General features: G+C 35.7%; 1 protein-coding gene and 1 pseudogene across 1 annotated transcript in view; one reads left to right on the top strand and one right to left on the bottom strand.

Moving 5' to 3' along the window:
- MIB1 (mindbomb E3 ubiquitin protein ligase 1) overlaps window positions 1-22,444 on the top strand; it is a 136,404-nt gene extending 113,960 nt beyond the window's left edge. The window contains exons 17-21 of the mRNA XM_030810655.1: window positions 1,035-1,227; window positions 5,004-5,082; window positions 8,634-8,747; window positions 10,012-10,112; window positions 15,993-22,444. Coding sequence (XP_030666515.1) covers window positions 1,035-1,227; window positions 5,004-5,082; window positions 8,634-8,747; window positions 10,012-10,112; window positions 15,993-16,133 — 628 coding nt within the window. The 3' untranslated portion in view covers window positions 16,134-22,444. The remainder of the gene's footprint in view (window positions 1-1,034; window positions 1,228-5,003; window positions 5,083-8,633; window positions 8,748-10,011; window positions 10,113-15,992) is intronic.
- On the bottom strand, window positions 6,474-6,843 carry LOC101176857 (annotated as a pseudogene).
- Window positions 22,445-23,107: the final 663 nt, after the last annotated feature.

Genomic DNA, 23,107 nt, shown 5'->3' with positions numbered 1-23,107 from the left:
CAAAAAGAGAATGCATCGGCCAGGCACGGTGGCCCACACCTGTAATCTGAGCACTTTGGGAGGCCGAGGCGGGTGGATTGAGGTCAGGAGTTCAAGACCAGCCTGACTAACATGGTGAGACCCTGTCTCTACTAAAAATACAAAAATTAGCTGGGCGCATGCTTGTAATCCCAGCTACTTGGGAGGCTGAGGCAGGAGAATTGCTTGAACCGGGAGGCGGAGGTTGCAGCAGTGAGCTGAGATCACACCACTGTACTCCAGCTTGGGCAATGAGCAAAATTCTGTCTCTAAAAAAAAAAAAAAAAGACTATAAAGATATAAGGCACTATAATTACTGCAGTAATAACTTTTAAACAGTGGAGTCTAAGGTGGACCCTCTTTGTGTACGTGTTGTGTATGTATTCATGAGTTTCTGAAGATTATGATAGAAACAGGGCATCCCTTTTCTGTAGCTGTAGGTGGTCATATGTATTTCTGTTCCTTGTATCTATGTTTATAGATGCAGTCTATCTTTCTGTAATATAATTTTATGTTCCTTAAGGATACACTTAAAAATGTCAAAACAGCAGCTGAAGTGTTATATTTTCCAAAGTGCCCTATCTGTTGTGGACTCTGATGATGCTTTGTTCCATCTTTAGTAAGGCAACTAACATGGGGGCTAGTGAGGATTTTTGTTTTATTCCTATGCCTTCCTCTGCTGTTTCTATATAGATACAACAGGTTCTGAGCAAAATTTTGTTTATGCTAAGTTTTTTTTTTTAATTGCTGTTTTTTATTTCATTGTTAGAAGATTCACCCTTTTCCATTGGGTGAGTGAGTGTTCAGTTTGAAGTTTGAATTGTGTTAGAAGTATCTAAAGATGCAGAGATGTATATAAACACAAATTTAATGTTTCACATACAGATGTTAAAGCTTAATTTTTTAATATGACTAGTTTTTATGTATACTAATGATGCTCCAGGTGTATTTTTAAACATTTTAATTAGTGAATTTGTAATAAGATAGGCTTGATTTGAAATACTTTCTTTTATTAGTGGTCAAGTGGGTTCTCGGAGTCCTTCTATGATTAGTAATGATTCTGAAACCTTAGAAGAGTGTATGGTGTGCTCAGATATGAAGAGAGATACTCTTTTTGGTCCATGTGGACATATTGCTACCTGTTCTTTATGCTCTCCACGAGTCAAGAAATGCCTCATCTGTAAAGAACAGGTTCAATCCAGGACAAAGGTAAGATATATTTAATATAGTATTTTGTCATCTTATGAAGTTCTTTGAGACTAGAATTAATGATAAATAAGATTAAATGACATCATGCGTCTGTGTAATTTTGCTCTTTCAAACAATGATTTAAATATAGGAATATATAATTTCTGCATTTATCAGGAGATCAGAATTTCTTAATTTATTGCTGGTTTACAGTCTGGCTTATTAATGTACTGATTTGCTAAGTTAATTATTATTTGAGTTTATTGATAAACCATTTTTACTGTCAAATTTTTTTAGCTCTTAATGTGTTTCCTTCATTATATCTAAAGTATGGTAAAGTTAAAATTATCTGCCATTTTGCTTTCAAAGCTCCCTATAACCTAAGGATACATTTACTTCCACTTTGGATTGTAGTTACTTATATGTTGCACTTTTTTTGGAGTACACAAACTGTTTTGCATTCATGTTTGTAAAATAATTCTTTTTTTGGTAGAATGTCACACATTCTAGATTTGATTGTTTTATCGTGGTGGTGTTTAACTTGCTATCTTCTGTGTTTCCTGTAAGCTGGAAGTTAAGTGTAATAGTTTGATCAGGGTCAGCTTAACAATTTTGGCAAGAAAGCTTCACGTTGGTGCCACACACTTTACGTTATGTCCCATCTGGAGGCAAATAAAGTCTTGTCTCCCTGTAATTAGTGATGGCCAAAATCTATATCTACTCTGAACTTTTTTTCTCTCCTGACTCCTTTTGCTTTTTGAGAAGTATAGTTCTTTTCTGAGTTTTATTGTTTTCCATGTAACTTAGTGCTTTAACTGTACCAGATTACTAATTTTGGTTTACTGAAATAACTTATTTTTTAGTTTTTCAATACTCAAATGTGTGTGTGTATTGCATATAAAGTGAAATTTGAGTTTCTTACAAATGTTTCTTTCAAGGTGAATAGTTTAAACCAAAGAGCATGTTGGTTTTGAAGTAAAAACTCATGGAGTTTATACTCTTTTTCCATTCCCTTCTTTTTATAATCTTTATTTCTGTCTTGCTATTTATTTTTTCTTAAGCTATTCATTAACCATCATTAATAAGAAAGGAGCTGTTAGTAATCATCATAATGAATTAGTTGGCAGGGACTTAAAAGATGTTGCCTTGCCAGTGCTTCTATTTTCAACCTTCTAAACCTGGATGGTTTTTATGATCCAAATTAATGTATCTTTCGTAGAATTTTTGGCACAGGAAAAAGCACAAGGACGTTGTTTTTGATAGGAATACTGGAGTGCTTATATGTATGTAGCTGCTTGATCAATTCATAAAGCTGAGAAGGGTGAACTAATAGCACTTATTGTGTGCCAGACACTGTGTTGGCATTTCATTTGTATTAAATAGGTGTTAACCCTGCTTAATAAATTAATGTGGATCATTCTACTTAGCATTTATAATTTGCTTTAGGTACCTGTTTACAAAGTAATAGTTTGGGAAAGAATACAAAAGAAGAACAAAAATTTAAGCCATTCTTTTGTTTTTAGATTGATCTGTGTATTCTGCCATTGTGTTTGAAACTTTTTGTTAGATTAAGCCCTATTTCAACAAACCTTTATTGAACATCTGTTTTATAGTCAAGACAAAGATGTATATAATAATTACCTGCTAAAAAGTTGTAATCTATTGGTAAACTATGACTTATATATAAGTTACTCTGCTATATTGGGTGTTGTAGGTGCTTTAAGAGAGTTAAAAACTGAGTAGTAGTTCAGAGCCTCAGGTTGTCAGAAGCAGAGTCTCAGCTATGAAGTTATTCTTATAAAAGCTGCAGCTCAAAGAAATGCACTGACATCTGGTTCTTGAATGCAGGTCTCTTGATTCTTAAGCCGCTGTTCTTTTCACTGTGTTGTGATGCATAGACAAAATTAAGAACGATGTCTGCAAGGGATAGTTGATGGAACAGAGAAGGAGAGAGGAAAGAGGAAAGAATATGCTTTCGTTCTTTTTCAGACCTTTTGAATATAGTTATTCTGAGAATTAATAGGCTTGCAATTTGATTTTTAAATTATAAAAGTTTTATAATTTATAATCTTATAAATTTATAATCTATAGAAAAGTAGAAAAACTATTGATATACCCACCCAACAGATTTGCCAGGTTGGTTGTAGAGCCTTTGACTATGAAGAAATAGTGACCCCAAGTGGTTAAAGGATAATGAACGTCTTCATTGAAGAAAAACAAATTACAGTATTTGGAGGGAGGTATAAACAAGCATGGGATCCTTTTCTGTTAGAGAACTACAAAGAAAGAAATTAATTGAATTAACATGAACTATTTTGGTTGAAGTAGCAAAAATACATTTTAAAAAATGCTAGCAAGGAAAGTGGCAAACAGGCACTCTCTAAACACTGCTGGAGGCTAGGAGGCCAACCCAGCCATATGTACAAACATTACACAATATGCTTTGGTTTAGTAACTCCACTCCTGGAAGTATAACCTGAGGAAATAATTGGAGGAAAAGGTATGGCTACAATTTTTTTTTCTTACAATAGGGGAATAGGTACAGATATGGTTTTTAGATCAGTTTGCTGTATTATTTTAAACTCTTTAGAAACAATTCAGACAAAAAGACAAATGGAATGGAAATCATTTTAAAAACCAACATGTTATGTAGAAAGGAGAAGATAATTATTATGTATTAGGCACTGATTTTATATATTACACATTGAACTACTTTATACATATCTGATTTACTCTATCACTCTGTGAAGGATTATTCTTTATTGTTTAAATAAATAATGTTATAGCTCAACAATATTAGGTAATTTGTTGGTGTTGGAGGTAGATTTTGAATCCAGGAATGTCAGTGTCTTGATCAACCATGTCTTACTGCATTCTGCTTTTTCTATACTTAAATAAATTCTATGTACATACTGAGGTGTAAGTTGGGAAGGTCCATAGAGAGAAAGAGAGAGAGCACACATGCATGTATTTGGTTGTTTGGATGATGCTATAGGTGAGTAGTAGTTACCATTTTTGAACAGTAATATTAAGTGACACAAGAGATGGCTAAATGTGACTGTGTGTTAGAAGGGAGAATAGGTGAAAGACAGATGAGTAGCCAAGGGCTGTGGGGTGGGGATACAGGAAGCCAGAGCCAAGGTGGTTAATAGTTAAATGTCCAAGCTCAGATTAAGTGGACATGAAGAAGAGGTGAAAGTGAGGGAGATTATGAATAGGCTGTGGAAGTCTTGCTGGAGATCAGGGAGAAAGAATAGCCCAAAGCCGTGGGCTTCAGGCAGCATGGGAATTGACCAAGTCCTGGAATAGGGCACTTTAAGGTAGAGTTTCTTAAATGTGGGTAAACAGAAAAATCCCTCTTGGATTTTAGCAATTTGGCTAATCTAGCTAGATTTTTATTAATATTAGAAATCTGTCTTTTAGTCATTCCTTATTTTACTACTTTATTTGTTCGTTGTCTTTTTTAGTTTCCCCTCAAAAGTAGTTTTTGGGGGAAAAAAATATGGAAGCCTCCAGAGGCTTCCTCAGAGGAAATGGAGTTTTTTCTATTCTATATTTTAGGACAGATAGGGAGATGAAGGTAGAATAGAAATAAGTGCCTGTTAAGCTAGGGTATATAAAGATGTGAAAATGAATAACCAGGAAAGTAGAGGATGGGGGGAAAGTGTATGTTAAATTTCTCTGTGCCTAGAGTGTTTTCTTACAGAGGAAATACATTTGGATATAATTGAACTTGTTAAGAGTTACTAGATTTATCTGTAGATGGTCACTCTGTGCTGTAACCTCTTTTTCTATAGATTGAAGAATGTGTGGTATGCTCTGACAAGAAAGCAGCTGTTCTTTTTCAGCCCTGCGGCCACATGTGTGCTTGTGAGAGTAAGTAGCCTATACAGAATTCCTCAATATTATTATAAAAATAGAAAGCGAAACAAAAATTATGTTTTTGAGGGTTTTTTTGCTTTTGATTTTGGATAACTCATAAAAAAGTTGACGGGCCTCGAGTACCTTCTATTTCGTTCCCTGTACTAGAATGTCAGCTGTTTCCCTCCATGCGTCTGAGCATTAGGGAAGACTGAATATGCTGTGTTCTACCACCTTGGATTTTGATTTCAGTTGTATTAGCACAAAAGGGTCTCTTTCCACATGTAATAGAAATTTATTTTGAAAAATGAATGTTGAAACATTTAGTCTCGCCTTTGTTCGCATATGAAATTAGCACGTCTTCATTTGTCTTCACCTTAATATTGCCTCTCCTGTGTACTTTCCTCACTGCAGAAGAACCAACAGCAACCATTTCTGGGGCTGTAATTTCTGGCCTTCTGTAAGCTTTTATGTCAAGAGAGCTTTTAGAAATCTTTTCTTTGTGAGGGCAGTATTAAAATTTAAAAGATGTTTTAAAGTTTCTTTTAAACATATTCTCTTGAAGGCCTTTGCTTCTTATGTTGCCCTTGTTCTTTTCAAGTTCATACACTGTTAAGTATTCTCTTCTTCCCTTTGCTTTTCTTCATTTTGTCAATGAAGGATTTTATTTATTTTATTTTTTACTTTTGGCACAGTCGCACTCTGTCACCCAGGCCGGAGTGCAGTGGCACAATCTCGGCTCACTGCAACCTCTGCCTTCCCAATTCAAGCGATTCTCATGTCCTCCGCCTGGGCAACAGACTGAGACTCAGTCTAAAAAAAAAAAAAAAAAAAAAAAAATTCCAATAGGCAGCTAGTCAACTAAAGAAAGGGTGAAGGTTTTCTTCTGCAACATTTTGCCTAAAGTGACTGTTTTTGTTTACCAAAGAGTGGTATAATGGCTATTACCCAATACTATCAAAAGGGCACATAGAGAATTCTCTGTCTTAAGTAAAAAGGACTCAGGTTACTTAAGTTTTCATAGGCCAGAGGTTGGCAGACATTTTTTGTAAAGGGTGAAATAGTAAATATTTTTGGCTTTGTAGGCCACATGGTTTCTGTAGTAACCACTCAGCTCTTTCCCACTGCTCTACTCTGCACTATAGTGCAAAAACAACCATGGAAAATATGTAAATAAATGGGCCTTTGTTCAATAAAACTGGTCTCATAAAAGCAGATGACAGGTCAGATTTGGCTGTCAGGTGTAGTTTGCTGACATCTGTCATTCACCAAAGTGATACCTACATGAGACTTGAAAGATGATTATAATTATTAGTTGTTCACACAGATTCTAGAGCCTTAATATAATATTTCCCCCCAGGAGCTTCCAGAAGTTTTTACATGGCCTTTGCTCCTTTTTTTTTTTTTTAAATGAAAAAAGCTTCAGCTTTAAATTTAGCTTTCTGACTCTGGGCTTGTGCCTTCAACATTTTCACAATGACATTCTGCTCTTTGAAAGGAAAGCATGCTTGATCCTGTCGTGGATACATTTAGCAGTCATGGAGACACCATTGGCGGTGCTGACACTTTTTAAAATTTTAGACAACCTCACAAGAACTTTAGGTCTCACAGCATAAATCCCTTGAAGTCTGCCTGGGCACACGCCACATGCAGACATTGGTGCTTTCCCTACCTTCTTGATATAAAGGTAAACAATACCAGGGTTTGGGACAGCCTAGTTTTGTTAGATGCTGTGTTGTAGAAAAGCCTATGATGGTGCGTCAAACACTGGGTCATGCTGAGTGCCTCTAGATAGCATCCCTGGAAGAGGAAAAACGGTTTTTGCTTTAAAATGTATTTAATAACAAGAGCAACAACCAGCTTTTATTGAGCTCTTAACTCTGTACCAGGCATTTTAATCTCTTTTAGAGTATTTCCTCATCTATTTTCAGAACAATCCTAAGAAGTAAATGGTTTTCTTGATTGTATAGACATGCTCTTAAACATTTATTTGCTAACGGAGATGAAACTGAGGTGGAATATATGCCTTTCCCAAGGAGTATACAGTAACGTAGTTCGTCCAGTACCCCCATCGCAGTCATGTTAGGTGGTGAAAGTGCCTTGGCAAGCCAAAGGAAGGAGAGATTACATCCCTTTTGGAGGTGCCGAAGAAAGATTAGAAACATTACAGATAGAAACAATACAAATAGAGAAGACAGAAGCAAAGATAGAAACAATACAATAACTGAACTTAACAGTTAATTTTAGATAATTGTGTTTATGTATTATATATTTAGTCAATTAGTCCTTTATGTTTAAGAAAAAAATCTGCCTTCAAATTGAAGACAAATCCCAAACCAGATTTCCACTTAACGTTAGCTCCTACCTACTGCACTTGTATAACCAAGCGTCAGACCCATTTATGTTTAGGCTTTGGCATGAGGTCAGCCTTGGTAACTAACTGTTCTCCATCCATCAGTGTGCGTTGCAAACTATTAGGAGTGTAAGCCCTACTCTGTCCACATCAGTGGTTTTGTGCTTTGTTCAAATCTAATGGTTTGCCATAACCTAGATATTCTGCCATGGTTCCCATTATTTTTCCCATTTTTGAAATGAACAAGACACTTGATATGTAGGCTAAGATATGGAATATATTTTCATAATAAATGTTAATGAGAAAGAATATATTGAATTGCTGTGTGTTATTTTATAATTGATTAACAAGTTTAGATGTAAGGTAGTATTAACAATCCTAACAACATACAGTTGTGCCTAGATATTTCTTATTGGAATGGGAATGCATTCTTCCGAAATGTTTATAGCCTTTGCAAATCAAATATTAGAAAGATAGTCTTTTATGAAAATTAAATTTTTTTCCTGAACTGCTATATTAAAAAAGTAATCACTAAGCAATTTCCTTGTTACATTGCATCAATTTGATAAGAGAAGGAAATAATTGTTCAGTGTATTTTAGCAGAAAGCCATTTACAATAGAAAATGTTTTTAGAAAATTATCATGTCGGGGGGTGTTGGGCGTGGGGAGAGAGAGCATTAGGACAAATAGCTAATGCCTGCAGGGCCTAAAACCTAGATGACAGGTTGATAGGTGCAGCAAACCACCATGGCACACTTGTACCTATGTAACAAACCTGCATGTTCTGCACATGTATCCCAGAGCTTAAAGTAAAATAAAAATAAACAAATATAAAGAAAATTATCATGTAAGCAAGCTTATAATTCTGGTATTAGTTGACATTTGTTAATAGTATCTCTCTCCTTTATTCTCAAGTCTTAAAATCTTGAAATATTTATTGTGTCACTTACTTCTTTAAAAAACAAATTTCACAGTTTATTCAGCTGTATTGGAAAATGTCATTGTTTCCTAATGGTGGGCTCTCTATTCTGGAGGCTACCGATGGAGAATACTCATTCTTAGGTTGATAACATTTTAAGGGGGTAGAATTGCATATTGCTGTAACTTGTATAACATTTATTTCAGTGTGAAGTTTAAGTCATAAAAATTAGCAGAGAAAGGCAACACTCATTAATGTTCTCTCGTAAGAAGTGTCTGTGTTACCATTTTCCAGACTGTGCTAACCTGATGAAAAAGTGTGTGCAGTGTCGAGCAGTAGTTGAACGAAGAGTGCCTTTCATTATGTGCTGTGGAGGGAAAAGTTCAGAAGATGCCACTGATGATATCTGTAAGTCGATTGTCTTAAGCATTTTCATATTTTGCTTTTTTTTGGGACTTGCATAAACACCTCTTCTACTGCCTTATGTCTGACTTGGATCCACAGTGGAACAGGTATTGTTTTCTGGTGCTCTTGTTATATACAAGAAACCTGAAGTTCTATTTTTCTGTGATTATAGAACTGTGAACATCAGTCTTTTGAGAAACCTGCATGTATGCTATAAAGAATATTGTTGTGTTCTTGCATAAAGAAAATTTGTGCTCTATTTTTAAGATGAAATTTAGTGTGTTTTGTCAAAGGGTGGGGCACCATATTACAATTTATTTTTCAGTTTACTGAAAGTATTAACCTGTTTCCATTATGCAACAGGTTTATTTACTTCATTTAAGTATTTTATGGAATGGTAATTATTTGGGACAGAGTAACTATAGGTAGACAAAAATGTAACTGAAAGGGTGGAAAAATGAAAAATAAATGATTTACCCTCAATTCAATAGTACAGTTGTTTCAAAGTATTTTTTCTCTTTGCATTAGATATTAACTGAATGGTTTCTTTGATTTCTTTGTTCTCTGAACATGTTTTATGAGCAGATGAGGAAGAGCATTGGTGTGTAGCCACTTGTGTCTGAGGCTTTTGTCTTTGTCACAAATAGAACAGAATAATAAAAATCTCAGGGACAGATTAACTAGAATAAAAGACCAAGAATCTAGAGAATAGGAAAAGTGAAATCAAAGATTTCCCTCCATGTTTGCATACTACAGATGATGGCTTTTCTTGAGTTCCTCATCTCAGATCAGTAATAACAGGGAATTTTAGTCATAAAGGAGGCTAGATTTGTGTATGTCCTCATAAAAATCATCTAAGAGACTTTAAAATAATTATTGCTCCCAAAGCTGGCCAAAACCCTGCTGGTTACTTTCTTGGTTCATATGATACAGGAGCAGAGGAAGCAAGCATAAAATGTATTGATGAGCTTGCCAAAGGAAGCACATAGAGCCTTGGAAGACCCAGAAGTCTGTCTGGATTGTGCTCTGGCCGAGATAAATATAATTAGAAATTAATGTGCAAACTGTTTCTTTTTGGAGTTCATATATGGAAAAGTGTAACAGAATGTCACTACTGTATCTGTTGTCCAAGTATGAGAAAAATTTTTGAAGAGGATTGTAATAATAGTTTTATGTTTTTAATAAACAAAACAGTAATATTTTATTTTATAAATGTCATTCTGTCAAAGCAATAATAACTGAAAATCTTTTTAAATCTATATTATAGCAAGTGGGAATATTCCAGTATTACAAAAGGACAAGGATAATACCAATGTCAATGCAGATGTGCAAAAGTTGCAGCAACAGTTACAAGACATTAAAGAGCAGGTAATAATGATTTCATGTAAACAGTGACGCTATGAATGGCACTGAATATTTTCCCATAAAACTACTAGTGTTTCTGTAATAAGTATGGTTTATATCAGTGTATCACTTGTATTATTTGAATATTCGTAATGAGTAATAATCTGATTAGAGGGTTTAATCAGGTACTTTCCAAAACAGGTAACACACAAATGGCCAATGAATATGAAAAAATGGTCCAACCACATTAGTGATCAGGAAATGAAAACTAAAACCACAAGGAAGTTCTTTTTCATAAGTATTAGATTGAGGAAAATGTTAAAGACTGTCAGTATCAAATGTTAGGCAGAATATGTAGCAGCCAAAACTCATACACTGCTGGTGGGAATATATATTAGTAGAAACACTTTGGAAGACAGTTTGTCATTATCTAATAGAATGGAACAGGTTATTGTTTGGAATATAAACTTGGAAAAAACCCATACAGTTGGTATTAAAAGTCGAAGGTAGTCCAGGTGCAGTGGTTCATGCCTGCAATCTCAGCACTTTGGGAGGCCAAGGTAGGAGGATTTCTTGAGCCCAGGAGTTTAAGACCAGCCTGTGCAACATAGTGAGACCGCAACTCTACAAATAATAATAAATTAGCTGGGTGCGGTGACCTCCCAACTACTTGGAGGCTGCGGTGGGAGGATTACTTGAACCTGGATGATCGAGGCTGTGGTGAGCTGTGATCATGCCACTGCACTCCATCCTGGGTGACAGAGTGAGACCCCATCTCAAAAAAAAACAAAACAAAACAAAAAAAGTCAAGGATAGTGCTTTTCTTGGCAAGAGATGGCTGAGAAGGAGAAGGGGCACAAGGGAAGAAGGGAAGTTTCTAGAGTCTGGATGCTCTGTTACTTGATCTGAGTACCAGATACGTGAGTTTGATCAGTTTGTGAACTTGTATTAAACTGTACACTTACGAGTCATGAACATTTCTATATACATGTGATACTTTAATAGAAAGGGGCCGGGTGTGGTGGCTCACTCCTGTAATCCCAGCACTTTGGGAGGCTGAGGCGGGCAGATCAGTTGAGGTCAGGAGTTCAAGACCAGCCTGGCCAACATGGCAAAACCCCGTCTCTACTAAAAATACAAAAATTAGCCAGGCATGGTGGTGCACGCCTGTAGTCGCAGCTACTCTGGTGGCTGAGTCGGGATAGTCGCTTGAACCCGGGAGGTGGAGGTTGCAGTGAGGCGAGATCATGCCACTGCACTCCAGCCTGGGCAACAGAGTGAGACTGTCTCAAAAAAAAAAAAAAAAAAAAGAAAGGAAAAATATGTCTGTACACATATACACCATAAAGAAAAGCAGGGGAAACATAATGCAAAATTCACAATAGTAGTCATCAGTGAGGGATACATGGAAAGGAATGGGGAGGATTTATAGAAGGGCTTCAAAAATAAGAGTAACATTCCATACTTTAAACTGGGTGTTGGTTATGTTGTTCTTTATGTCTTTTTTTTTTTTTCTTAGAGTCTCACTCTCACCCAGGCTGGAGTGCAGTGGCGCAATCTTGGCTCACTGAAACCTCTGCCTCCCAGATTCAAGTGATTCTCATGCCTCAGCTTCCCAAGTAGCTGGGACTACAGGTGCACACCACCACCCTCAGCTAATTTTTGTATATTTAGTAGAGATAGGGTTTTGCCATGTTGTCCAGAATGGTCTTGAACTCCTGGCCTCAAGTGATCTACACACCTTGGCCTCCCAAAGTGCTGAGATTACAGGCATGAGTCACCATGCCTGGCTGTTCTTTACATCTTATATATATCAACAAATATACTCTTTTATTTCTACCTAATATTTAATAAAAGCAACAATAAGATAAAAAAATTAGCAAAAACTTGTAGGTTTGTTATGTTAAGTAAGACAGCAAGTATTTTTTCTTTCTGGCCATACCTTACCATTTGACCAAGTTACTAAATCTGATGCACAGACTTGAGCAGTTCTTTAGTTTGGCCAATCACATCAGTATTGCCATGCAGTTGTTAGAATCATCACTCCTGTGTTTTCTATTTGAATTTATAAGAAAATAACATAATCAGTAGTTAGTGGCCCAGGATAACTAATGACCCTCGTGGTAACTAATTAAGAATTGGTCAGTTGCAGTGATGTGTGCCTGTAATCCCAGCTGCTCAGCATGCTGAGGTGGGAGAATTGCTTGAGTCCAGGAGTTTGAGATCAGCCTGAGCAACATAACAAGACCCTGTCTCTACAAAAATTTTTAAAATAAATCAGCGGACTGTTATGACACATGCCTGGAGTCCTACCTACTTGGGAAACTGAGGCAGGAGGATGACTGGGGCCCAGGAGTTTGAGGCTGAAATGAGCTATGACAGTGCCACTACACTCCAGCCCAGACGGCAGAGTGAGAAACCATCTCTTTGTAGGGGGTGGAGGGAAAGAATTGAATGTATGAATTTATTAGGCATTTAAACCCCCATCTGAAGAGATGAAAACATTGATTAGGCCAGTTTTTCTTTTGAAATCCAGCATCTAGCAATACTTGTTATAGAATGAATAAGTAAAGATCAATATGAATCAATGGTTCTTAATATTATTTGGAATATATTTGGCTAGTTCTAATTTAAAATAAAACAGTATATCTAATACATCTAATATAATACATCTAATATAAAATAGAAACATTTTTAAACATTTGAAGCTCCTAGCATCTTGATTCCTTTCCCATAAGACATCTACAGAATAAGCTGAGTTTTGAACACATCTTCTATAAAAAACATTTTATATTCTAATTGTGAATTAAAATTGTTCTTAACGTGAATAGTGACATTTATTGAACCCTGTATGGATCCTAAAAGAATAATTCTGCTCTACTATATCCAAAGTTTAGCATTCTACCCAAGTTTATACTTTCTTAAATAATCCTCATCGCCATATTTTATCACTAGAGTATTTAAACAGTTTTATCAAAACTCATCTTATGACGAATGATGGGATTTCTTATAGGGACTCCCTTCAAGGTTATTAAAAAAAAAACAAAACAATCAGAAAACATTCGAATAACTCTCCTCATTTAAATCTCCAGTCTATTACCCCAGTGTGTCTTTAACAGATAAAATTTAATTTAACTTGGTATTAAGGATATACTAATCTCAAAGTATAACTTAACACAGGCTGCACAGATGTGTCTACTTTTGGAAATAGGAGTTATTCAATATTACAAAGACCTCCTGAAAATTGAATGACATGAAATTATTAATGACATTATCAATCTATTTTGCTTTTTTTTTTTTTGGAGACAGGATCCTACTCTGTCTCCCAGGCTTGAGTGCAGTGGCACAGTCATGGCTCACTGCATACTGAAACTCCTGGGCTCAAGCAGCTCTCCCACCTCAGCCTCCCAAGTTGCTGGGACTACAGGCATGTGCTGCCACACCTGGCTAATTTATTATTTTTTGTAGAGATGATGTCTGTGTTGCCCAGGTTGGTCTTGAATTCCTGGGCTCAAGCGATCCTCTTACCTCGGCCTCCCAAAGTGTTGGGATTACAGGCATGAGCTACCATGCCTGGCCGGCTTTTTAAAACCTAAAAAGATGGGATTTTCTACAGCTTTGCTTCTCAAAACTTTAAGACAGAAATGTGACAGTTTGCTTTGGAGGAGTGGGGCTAACAATTTAGGCTACAATTCCTCTTACAATGATCTCTGGTATTCTCAAAGTTGGTAACAGTTGGTAACAACATGTCATATAGGCTTTAGGCCTAGTTTTTTAATGAAGACCTTTCTTTTTAATTATTTCATTTCCGTGTTATTTGGGAAAGCTATAAATCAGAAAGAAGTATTATACATTAAGGCAAATATGATTTTATAAATGTAAAATGTGTTTTGTGAATAAATAGTATTTCAGACATATACCTGACATACTTTTACATTCTTTCAAGTTCATGAAATTTACATTTATTAATATGTAACTAAGGCTAATTTGTTTTAATTCAGGGGAATCTACATTGATAGTAATAAAACTCTTAGACACAGTGTCTAAGAGCAAGAACTCTGGGGCCCTGAGTTGGTTCACTCTAGGGCTTGCTTTGAGGAAGGTTTTCAATCCCGCTGAGCCTCGTTTCCTCATTTTCCAAGTGGGAATGATACCAGGACTGAGATTGTATCCTATCTAAGCATAGTGCCTGACAAGTGTTCTCAGCTACTTCTCAGCACTGCTCCCCACCCTGCACCATGTATTGCATAATACGTTGCCTTCTTTTTATGCAAGAGCAGCTCAGTACCTAGATTCAGGGAATTTCAGTTAGACTGAATGGAGCTATTTTCATCCATTTCCTATTACGTTTTGGTTTATATAGGTTTTTTGTTTGTTTGTTTGTTTTGAGACAGAGTCTTGCTCTGTCGCCCAGGCTGGAGAGAAGTTGATGCAGGATTTTTCTCAACCCCTTTGTCAGACTTGCAATGGAGGTGCCCTGCTTACTTGGCCACTGTGCCCAACTGCTTACGGGAGGGAGCACATGAACGAGCAATTGCAGGATCCATGCAGCGGCACCCAGGTGGGGGTGCCTGCGACTCCAAAGCCCCTGAGGGCGTGTTAGAGTGCTCTCTTAGTTCTGCCGTCCACAGACAGTGGTGTGTTATCAGCTCAGTTGGCCCCTTGCCTCATAGTGTGGGGTAGCTGCCCTCTGCCAGTGAGGGCAAAGGGCCAGTATAACAGCCTTATTTTGGGTACCCACACTCGGTGTGTCCTGAGCTCTTGTCCAGTGTTCAAGAAGAATGAGGTCACCTTGACACTTGAAGGATGAAGGCAGAGAGTTTTATTAAGTGATGGAAATGGCTCTCAGCAGAGAGGGGAACTGGAGTGGGGGTGGGACGGGCGGGTAATCTTCCCCTGAAGTCTGGCCATCTCTTCCCTGAAGTTAAGCCATCTCTCCTCTGAAGTCCAGTCATCCCTCTGAAGTCAAGTTGCCTCTCTCCCCTCTACCACCTGAGTCTGGAGTCTTTAAAGGCACAACATGGGAGGATTGGGCAGAGTGGGCTGTGGGTAGTTTTGGAAAAGGCAACAATGGATTGGTAAAAAGACATTATTTAGAAAGAACCAGTTGGGCTGGGCATGGTGGCTCATGCCTGTAATCCCAGCACTTTGGGAGGCTGAGGCGGGCAGATCACGAGGTCGGAAGATCAAGACCATCCTGACCAACATGGTGAAACCCTGTCTCTACTAAAAATACAGAAAAATTAGCTGGGTGTGGTGGCATGCACCTGTAGTCCCAGCTACTCAGGAGGCTGAGGCAGTAGAATCACTTGAACTCGGGAGGTAGAGGTTGCAGTGAGCCGAGATTGTGCCACTGCACTCCAGCCTGGCAACAGAGTGAGACTCCATCTCAAAAAAAAAAAAAAAGAAAGAACCAACTGGGAGAGAGTGGGCAAACAGGAATAGAAGTTCTCACTTTGGCCTGTGGGTTTCAGGCTTTTCAGCTCAAAGATTGGGTTTCACTGGGGACCTGCCCTTGTCTGCCTAGAATTTCTCTGCCTCCTGCCTCTATCATAGTGGCGCGATCTTGGCTCACTGCAATCTCTGCTGCCCGGGTTCAAATGATTCTCGCACTTCAGCCTCTTGAATAGCTGGGATTACAGGCGTGAGCCACTGTGCCTGGCTGTGTTTTATATATTAATAGTTTTTAATCTTATGTAGTACCTTTTATACTATCCTGATAATACAACCAGTGTTTCTATAAGGATGACATTTTAATTATTTAAAAATGTTAAAAAATTGTTTTTAAAAACCACCAAAATATTATTTGACTAAAACAACTAAAGAAAATTAATGATATATAACAGTCTGTCACTTTCCGAATATAAAGTGTCTAATTTATTACTTTGTTATCTCACATTACAGACAATGTGCCCTGTGTGTCTGGATCGTCTGAAGAATATGATTTTCCTCTGTGGTCATGGAACCTGTCAGCTCTGTGGAGACCGCATGAGTGAATGTCCTATCTGTCGCAAGGCTATTGAACGAAGGATTCTTTTGTATTAACTAAGACACACGGTGTATTTTGTTAGCTAATGTATCTAGTCATGAGATCTTAATAGGCTTTTGATCTAGTTGGAAGTTCTGATGAGTTAATTTCTAATATCATAGTTTCTTTACTAGAGTATAATTAGGCTGTAAATATACCAGAACAAAAAACCCTACAAAATGGTGTTGGAAATCGTGTTTTTTGTTTTTGTTTTAAATTTGAAACATCAAATTCTTGTAACTCATAGGATAATTTACCTTTGGCTTCTAAGAGGAAAGTCCTTTAAGGATATCCTTTTTTAAAAAATTGCATTTTTCTCTTATAATTTGTAAATTTGTTAGATCTCAAAAGACCTAATTCTTTGTGATCAGTTATCCTTCATTTCATCGTGGTTTTACACAGTGAGTTGATAACAGGTTCTCTGAAAAGTCATGCATCAAATAAAAGAGGCAGGTCAAACAATTATGTCACATGGTAAATTATAAAATGACAGTACAAGTTCCAGATAGTTAAGGGAATACCGAAGGGATGATTCTCTTTTTAAGATAACAGGAAGTTACCCACATGTTTGTTTCTGAATTCTTAGAGTAAATGGAAGCATAGAATGAGGGAATAATGACTTTGCATTTCTCTTATTTTCTAGATTCAAAAGTGAACTGATTCACTTGTTTAACTTGAATCAGATTACCAGTTTCAAGATGACTGATAGACAAGAAAAGGAAAAATAAGCAATAATAGTGGGCAACTGAAGAGAAAAAAAACCAAGAGTATCTATTAACTGGCCACTAACAGTTACCTTTCTTATATTAATTTATACACTATTTTGTTCAGCCAGTGTTTTTAAAAAATCTGTGAAAAGTGTACTTCAGGTTTTCTGTGATTACTTATCTGGGCTTGATCTGACCAGTGAAATGACATTGCCCTATTTGGACCTCTGAGGTTCTATTTAGCTTTGCTGATGTACTGAATAGTACCCCAGTGATCTGCAAAATTAATGCCTTTTCCAAGAAAAAAATCTTTTCTTCTTTGTATCAGTTAATTCTGACAGTGTTACTGATTCTGTCTTCATTATAGGCCTTATTTCCATTATCTCTTTCTTTGTAGCATTTTTTACTATAAAGAAAACAGTCTTTCTGTGTATACCTATAGATGAGAATATTATTTAAACTGCCAACAATGTCCAAGACATGGTCAATAACCTAATTATAAATACTTTAGAAAGAGTGACCAGGACATGTGTAGAAATATCTGCTTACCTGTAGACTTTAAAAACAACGACAAAAAACAAACAAAATTTTTAGAGCATTTAATCATTTTTTTTCTCCTTTGAATGATCTCCTTTGTACTCTTATTGTCTCCTGAGTAAATATACACATAAATAAGTGTTTGGGGGTTCATTGCTGCTAGATTATATCAGCTGTTTACATAGTGTCTACTATATGCTGTTGATAAGCTTTTTCCTAAAAATAGTTAACCTCTTTTGTAGTTTTTTTCCCTCCTTTAAATCTGGCTAGCTTTTCTTACTTCAGTTTTTATAGAACACCAACTAAATTTGAAAGTATGAAGTCTCTAGCCCTCGTAACACTGTTTCTGGCTGTTTAATCCTTGCTGCCTTTGCAAGTCCTGGTGAAAGCAGTGGGGAGCTTTGCTGGCTGGTTTTGTAGTCTGAACAATTCCATGTCTGTGTTTAGCTGAGTAACTGCTACCATTTAGAACAGTAAAATTTTTATAGATTTCAAATTTGAAAATTTATATACACTCAGTTATCTAGTAAGGGGCCACTGACACTGATTTTAAAACTATTTTGAAGTTATAAAAAGGTAGAACATCTGACTGATGATGTTCACATAAAGAGACAGACAGACAATCTTGTTGCACACATGAAAACAGCATGTCGGGTTTTTCCTTCCATGCCATGGGTTACCCATCTCTTCTAACTAGATCACCTGGTGAGGAGGGAGCACCTGGCTGACTCATGCAGAGTTTGGCCAGTCAGAGAATTGTGTGGTCTCTAGCTCTACTTTCTTTAAATAAACCCTTTCTGTTTTCTGAGGTGCAGTGCTAAAACAGATCCCTAAAAGGTAATAGCATCTTTCAGACTAGTTTAATTACTTCCTTTATAAGAATATGACATAAATTTTTATTACAGAAATAATGTCATTATAATTTTAGTGCTAGTACTTGTGGGTTTTCTGTATTTGTATCACCTTGAAATTTGTTGCATGAATAGAAAATACTTCTTTATTCATGTTTTCAATCACCTAAAATTATTTTAAATTTATTTTGGGTTTGTGAGAGATAATGATTAAGAACTTCATCATTTCAGTGACTTTCCTCCAACTCTCTGAATCTGCTACCTCTTATTATATGTCCTTTAGCAGTACTTTTCCAGTTAGGTTCGTTACCCTCCTCAATAGCCAAACCTCTTTATCTTGTGCCTCAAAAGAGCTTTTACTTTTCTTAGAAACATTTATAAAAAAGAAAAAAACTGACATGCATTCATTCAAAAAAGTATTTATTGGGCTTCAGGGATTAGATACACAACAGTGAAAAAATGGCATCTTAACACACTCAGAATTTATTGTGCAGCAGTTGTGTATTTTAAGGAATCTGTAGTTAAAAGGAAGAGATCCAAAGGTCCTGATAACATTTCCTAAGGTTTCAGAAGAGTTGTCATTGAGTAGTGTTTGGATTTCCTCTCTGTACCCCTCACCCTACCATTTTCTCCTTCATTCTTCTAAGATTGTTAGTGTTGTTACTCAAAACATACACATACAACATACCAGATGGTGCTATTCTAATGGTATTTGTTCACATAATTTAACATTCTGACTGCTTATACTATATACATATTTAATTTTGTTGGGAGCAAGAAGGTTTTCAAGAAAAGATAATTTTGTATTAGTGTAGGAATATATTAGACAAATGTTTAGTTGGTCAAATTATGCATAAGATATTTGTAACTTTAAACATTGCAAATTGACCAGCTAGCTATGGAAGCATAAAATTAATTGATAATTAGTGTTGGAAATACATTTCTTAAATTTATATTTTTATGGTGTTAGCCTGTAAGAGCATTTTAGCATATTGAAATGCATGCTGCTTAAGATGTGTCTGGTTCAAATATCAAAGCTTGCTGGGTCATTTTTACATAGTAGAAACATACTGTCTATGTGTTGCCCAATTGCTGTTTGTCTGTTCTGAATTCTGGACCCTTTTTGGACTAGGAATTAGTTAAATTCATGAACTAAGAGAATTAGAGATGGGGTAGAGTAGGATCAGGACAGTGGGGTTACAACAGATTGGAAAGGAAAGTCAGCATTTGAGTGTAGAGAAAAAAAGAGGATCATATAGATGTCATCAAATTATAGGCTTTAATACAGGTTGCTTTTTTTTAATACAAAAGGAAAAGCACTTACCCTGTCAGAATGTCTACCATGTTTTATAGTAGTAATTTGTATAAAAAATTGAATTTTTGAATAGTTTTTTGTATTTTTTGTGATGAAAAACTCATAACAAAATTTACCATATTAACTGTTTCTAAAGAATACAGTTCAGCCATGTTAAGTACATTTACATTGTTGTGAATCAGATCTCCAGAACTTTTTCATCTTGCAAAACTGAAACTCCATACCCATTAAACAACTCCCCTTTTTGTTTTCTCCTCAGTGGAATAGAATTTTGACTCCATATAAATCAAGAAACACCTAAATGCTTTAGTCGTTTGTATTTGCAAGATCTAAGATCATGGTAAACATTAAGTTCTTAAAATTTTTGGGAGGGACAGTGCACCTCTCCTCTGAATTGTTAGCAGTTAAATTGAGTAGATTTTAAATGTCTATTAATTGGAAGGGTTTGTTATTTCATTTTGAGCCTGAGGGGAGAGGCACATTTTAAATATCAGAATTAGATTAGCTTTGAGTTTGTACAATTGGGAACATAATAGATTTTCATAAATTATGTGTGCCTTGTTGGAGATGTCAGCTGTCTTTATGTCTGCTTGTAAAAGTTTCAAAATATGTTTTCCCTCAAAAAGGCAACGTTACTTCATTTGCTTGAATATTATGATAGGAATGCTTACTGATATTACTTGATAGTCATATATAGCCTAGGAACTTTAACGTATATATAACTATAGCAGTATTAATAATGATAGTTGTACCTCTTTAAAACATTAAATTTGAGGAAACTTTAATGCTGTCTCGTATACATTGCTTTACTACAGTGAGGGGGAATATCCTTTAGATTGAGCCTCAATTTACTGGTTAGTAGTATGTGAAACTCGTATAAAAACGTGAACTAGACAGTAGAGCCGATGAATTAAAATTGTAAATTGCTACATTGGCATTTTCTACCTCCTTTTCTGTCAGAGTATTACTTTTTCCAGCATTTATTCTTATTTGTGAGTAAAGAGGAAATGGGAACCTGAGGTTAAAATTGACATTTTTGTTCCATTGAGAATTTAAGCAGTAGGTACAGGAGAAGTGACTTGTCACATTAATTTGGTGCCTAAATCCGCAACTACAAGTTATGACTGACATGTACAAAATGTCTAAGAAAGGTAATATGCTGAATATTTTACTTTTCCTGTATAGTCTGCATGATTTGTTTCATAAACCCAGCTTATTTCCTCCAAAAAGCAAAATGGTCCTGTAATTTTTAAAGTAAAATAAACGTGCCATTTTGTCTGCAATCTATAATTTCAGGAAGTTTTTGAAAGTTCTGACTCAGGGCTTTTTAACAGTTCAAGCAATTGTCAGTTATATATTGGAAACTCCATCTGTGTAATTCTCCAGTGCCTTGAAAGAATTATTAACTTGGCAACACTATTAAAACTTTATAAAAGATGGTCTTTAGTGCACGTGTATCATTATATACACATTTTAAAGTCATATTGCTTAGCTTGTTAATAATGATTCTGCATATGTGCTGGGTTTGGGTAATTCTTTAAAGGAAGTTTTCTAGATTTGCACTTGATGTTTGTTTTTTAAAAACTGATTATTTATGGCCATGACACTGTTACCAGAAAAGTAATTCTAATTAAGTTATTATGCAAAGTCATCTATAAGTAGCATCTGGAAAGAGGGGATCGAGGTCACAGTTTGCTATTTTAGTATGAAAGGAGGATCTGTTTGGGAAACATAGATTGTCTTCCCCTCAAATGAGGGGGAAAAAAAAGACCCTTTGTTCAAATGGATTCTGTTTTAAAAAATTATTTTTAAAGGAAATCACAAATTGCATGTCATTCTTAATGCCAGTCTTATAGACTAAATCCATAAAATTGTTTTTATGTTCAGTATGTTTATGTCATTCTAAATGCAGTAAATTCAATGATAGCAGTTCAGTTGACTCATAGCAGTGTTTTGTATTTTTTCTAATTCTTTAGCTTTCAATATTGGATTAAAGCCTTGTTTGTGAATATAGTTTCTGTATGGCAAATGATTTCTTGCTTATTAGCTTTTGTTAAAGAATGCTTAGTAAGAGCTAAGCTTTTAAAAGTAATGCAAACATTTATCATTAATAAAACCTACGGTGTAATATCATATAATGCTTTTCTTTGATCTTTTGAGAATTATTCTTTTATAGTAGTATACATGAATTTTGATTTTTAAAGCATTTAAAAACAAATCTCAATACATTAAAAAACTTGTTATTGTTAAAAAGGAAATTACCATGCCTTTAAGAAACAAGGATGTACATCTTCAAATCAGCATAAGTGTCCACATCTAGAAGGCTTTCATTGCAGTTGTTTACAATTAAGGTACCTCTATCTAAAGGGCCAAAGAAGCTTTTCATATTTTAACACCTCACATTCTTTCAGGATTAAGACATATGAAAATAGTCTGAATAGGATAAATTTGATAGGAAGTAAATTAACCAGTCTGGAAGATTCAGCTTTTTCTATAAAAAGATTATTCCTCTTCACAACTCAGATGTAGATTTCATTTTCAAGAAGTAGACATTTTAAAGCAATGATCTATTTGGTTTTTAGTTTTATGAGTAAATCATTAATTGTATGGTTTGGGGGTTATTTTATTTTCCATGTTAATATAAGCACTTATTTCTGAAGTTATTGAGAGGTCATCTAGCTCCAGTTCAAAAGATTATGTATATCTGATGTTTAAGAGGGAAAACATCTGAAAAATTATCTTTTGTTTATTTGAAAAAAGCATATATATTCCAACTTTAAAATTGTGAATTTATTTTGAGTAACCTCTAATTAACTGTATTTTTTTGTTTCTGTTGCTGTATAATTAGAAATTTCATGGCAATATTTTTTACTAAATTGAAACTGTATAGGTTTTAAAAATAAACACATTTTAGAAAACTTGCTTTGTATTTTTTATCATTGATAGTTTTTCATTGTTCACAAAGGTTAAAATTATTTGATAGTCTTCTAGCACAACATTTCCCAAATGTATTGACAATGAAAACATTCAAGGCCAGGCGCAGGGGCTCACACCTGTAATCCCAGCACTTTGGGAGGCTGAAGTGGGTGGATTGCCTGAGTTCAGGAGTTCGAGACCAGCCTGGGCAACATGGCAAAACCCTGTCTCTACAAAAAATACAAAAGTTAGCCAGGCATGGTGGCACACACCTGTAGTCCCAGCTACTTGGGGGGCTAAAGTGGGAGGATCGCTTGAGCCCGGGAAGTCAAGGCTGCAGTGAGCCGAGATTACACCACTGCACTTCAACCTGAGTGACAGAGTGAGACCCTGTCTCTTAAAAACAACAACAGAAAACCCAAAACATGTAAAGGGTGCATAGGTGTTTATAAGATATAATGAGTATACAGATAAAATAGAACACCAAGAATAATTTCTCAGATAAATTATTTGTTGAAGAATTTCATTTGGCAAATAGTTTTTCCCTTATTATAAAACTCGATGAATTCATTTTTATCTTATTAAGGACAAAAAAATGATAGACCTTATCTGAAAATGGAAGACCAGACCTGTAAGAGATCATCGGTGAGGAGATGACGTGGGAA

The sequence above is a fragment of the Nomascus leucogenys genome, chromosome 4 (genome assembly GCF_006542625.1).
Source record: "Nomascus leucogenys isolate Asia chromosome 4, Asia_NLE_v1, whole genome shotgun sequence".
Taxonomy (NCBI): domain Eukaryota; kingdom Metazoa; phylum Chordata; class Mammalia; order Primates; family Hylobatidae; genus Nomascus; species Nomascus leucogenys.
The sequence above is the reverse complement of the archived record's forward strand: the minus strand, read 5'-3'. Positions and strand labels throughout refer to the sequence as shown.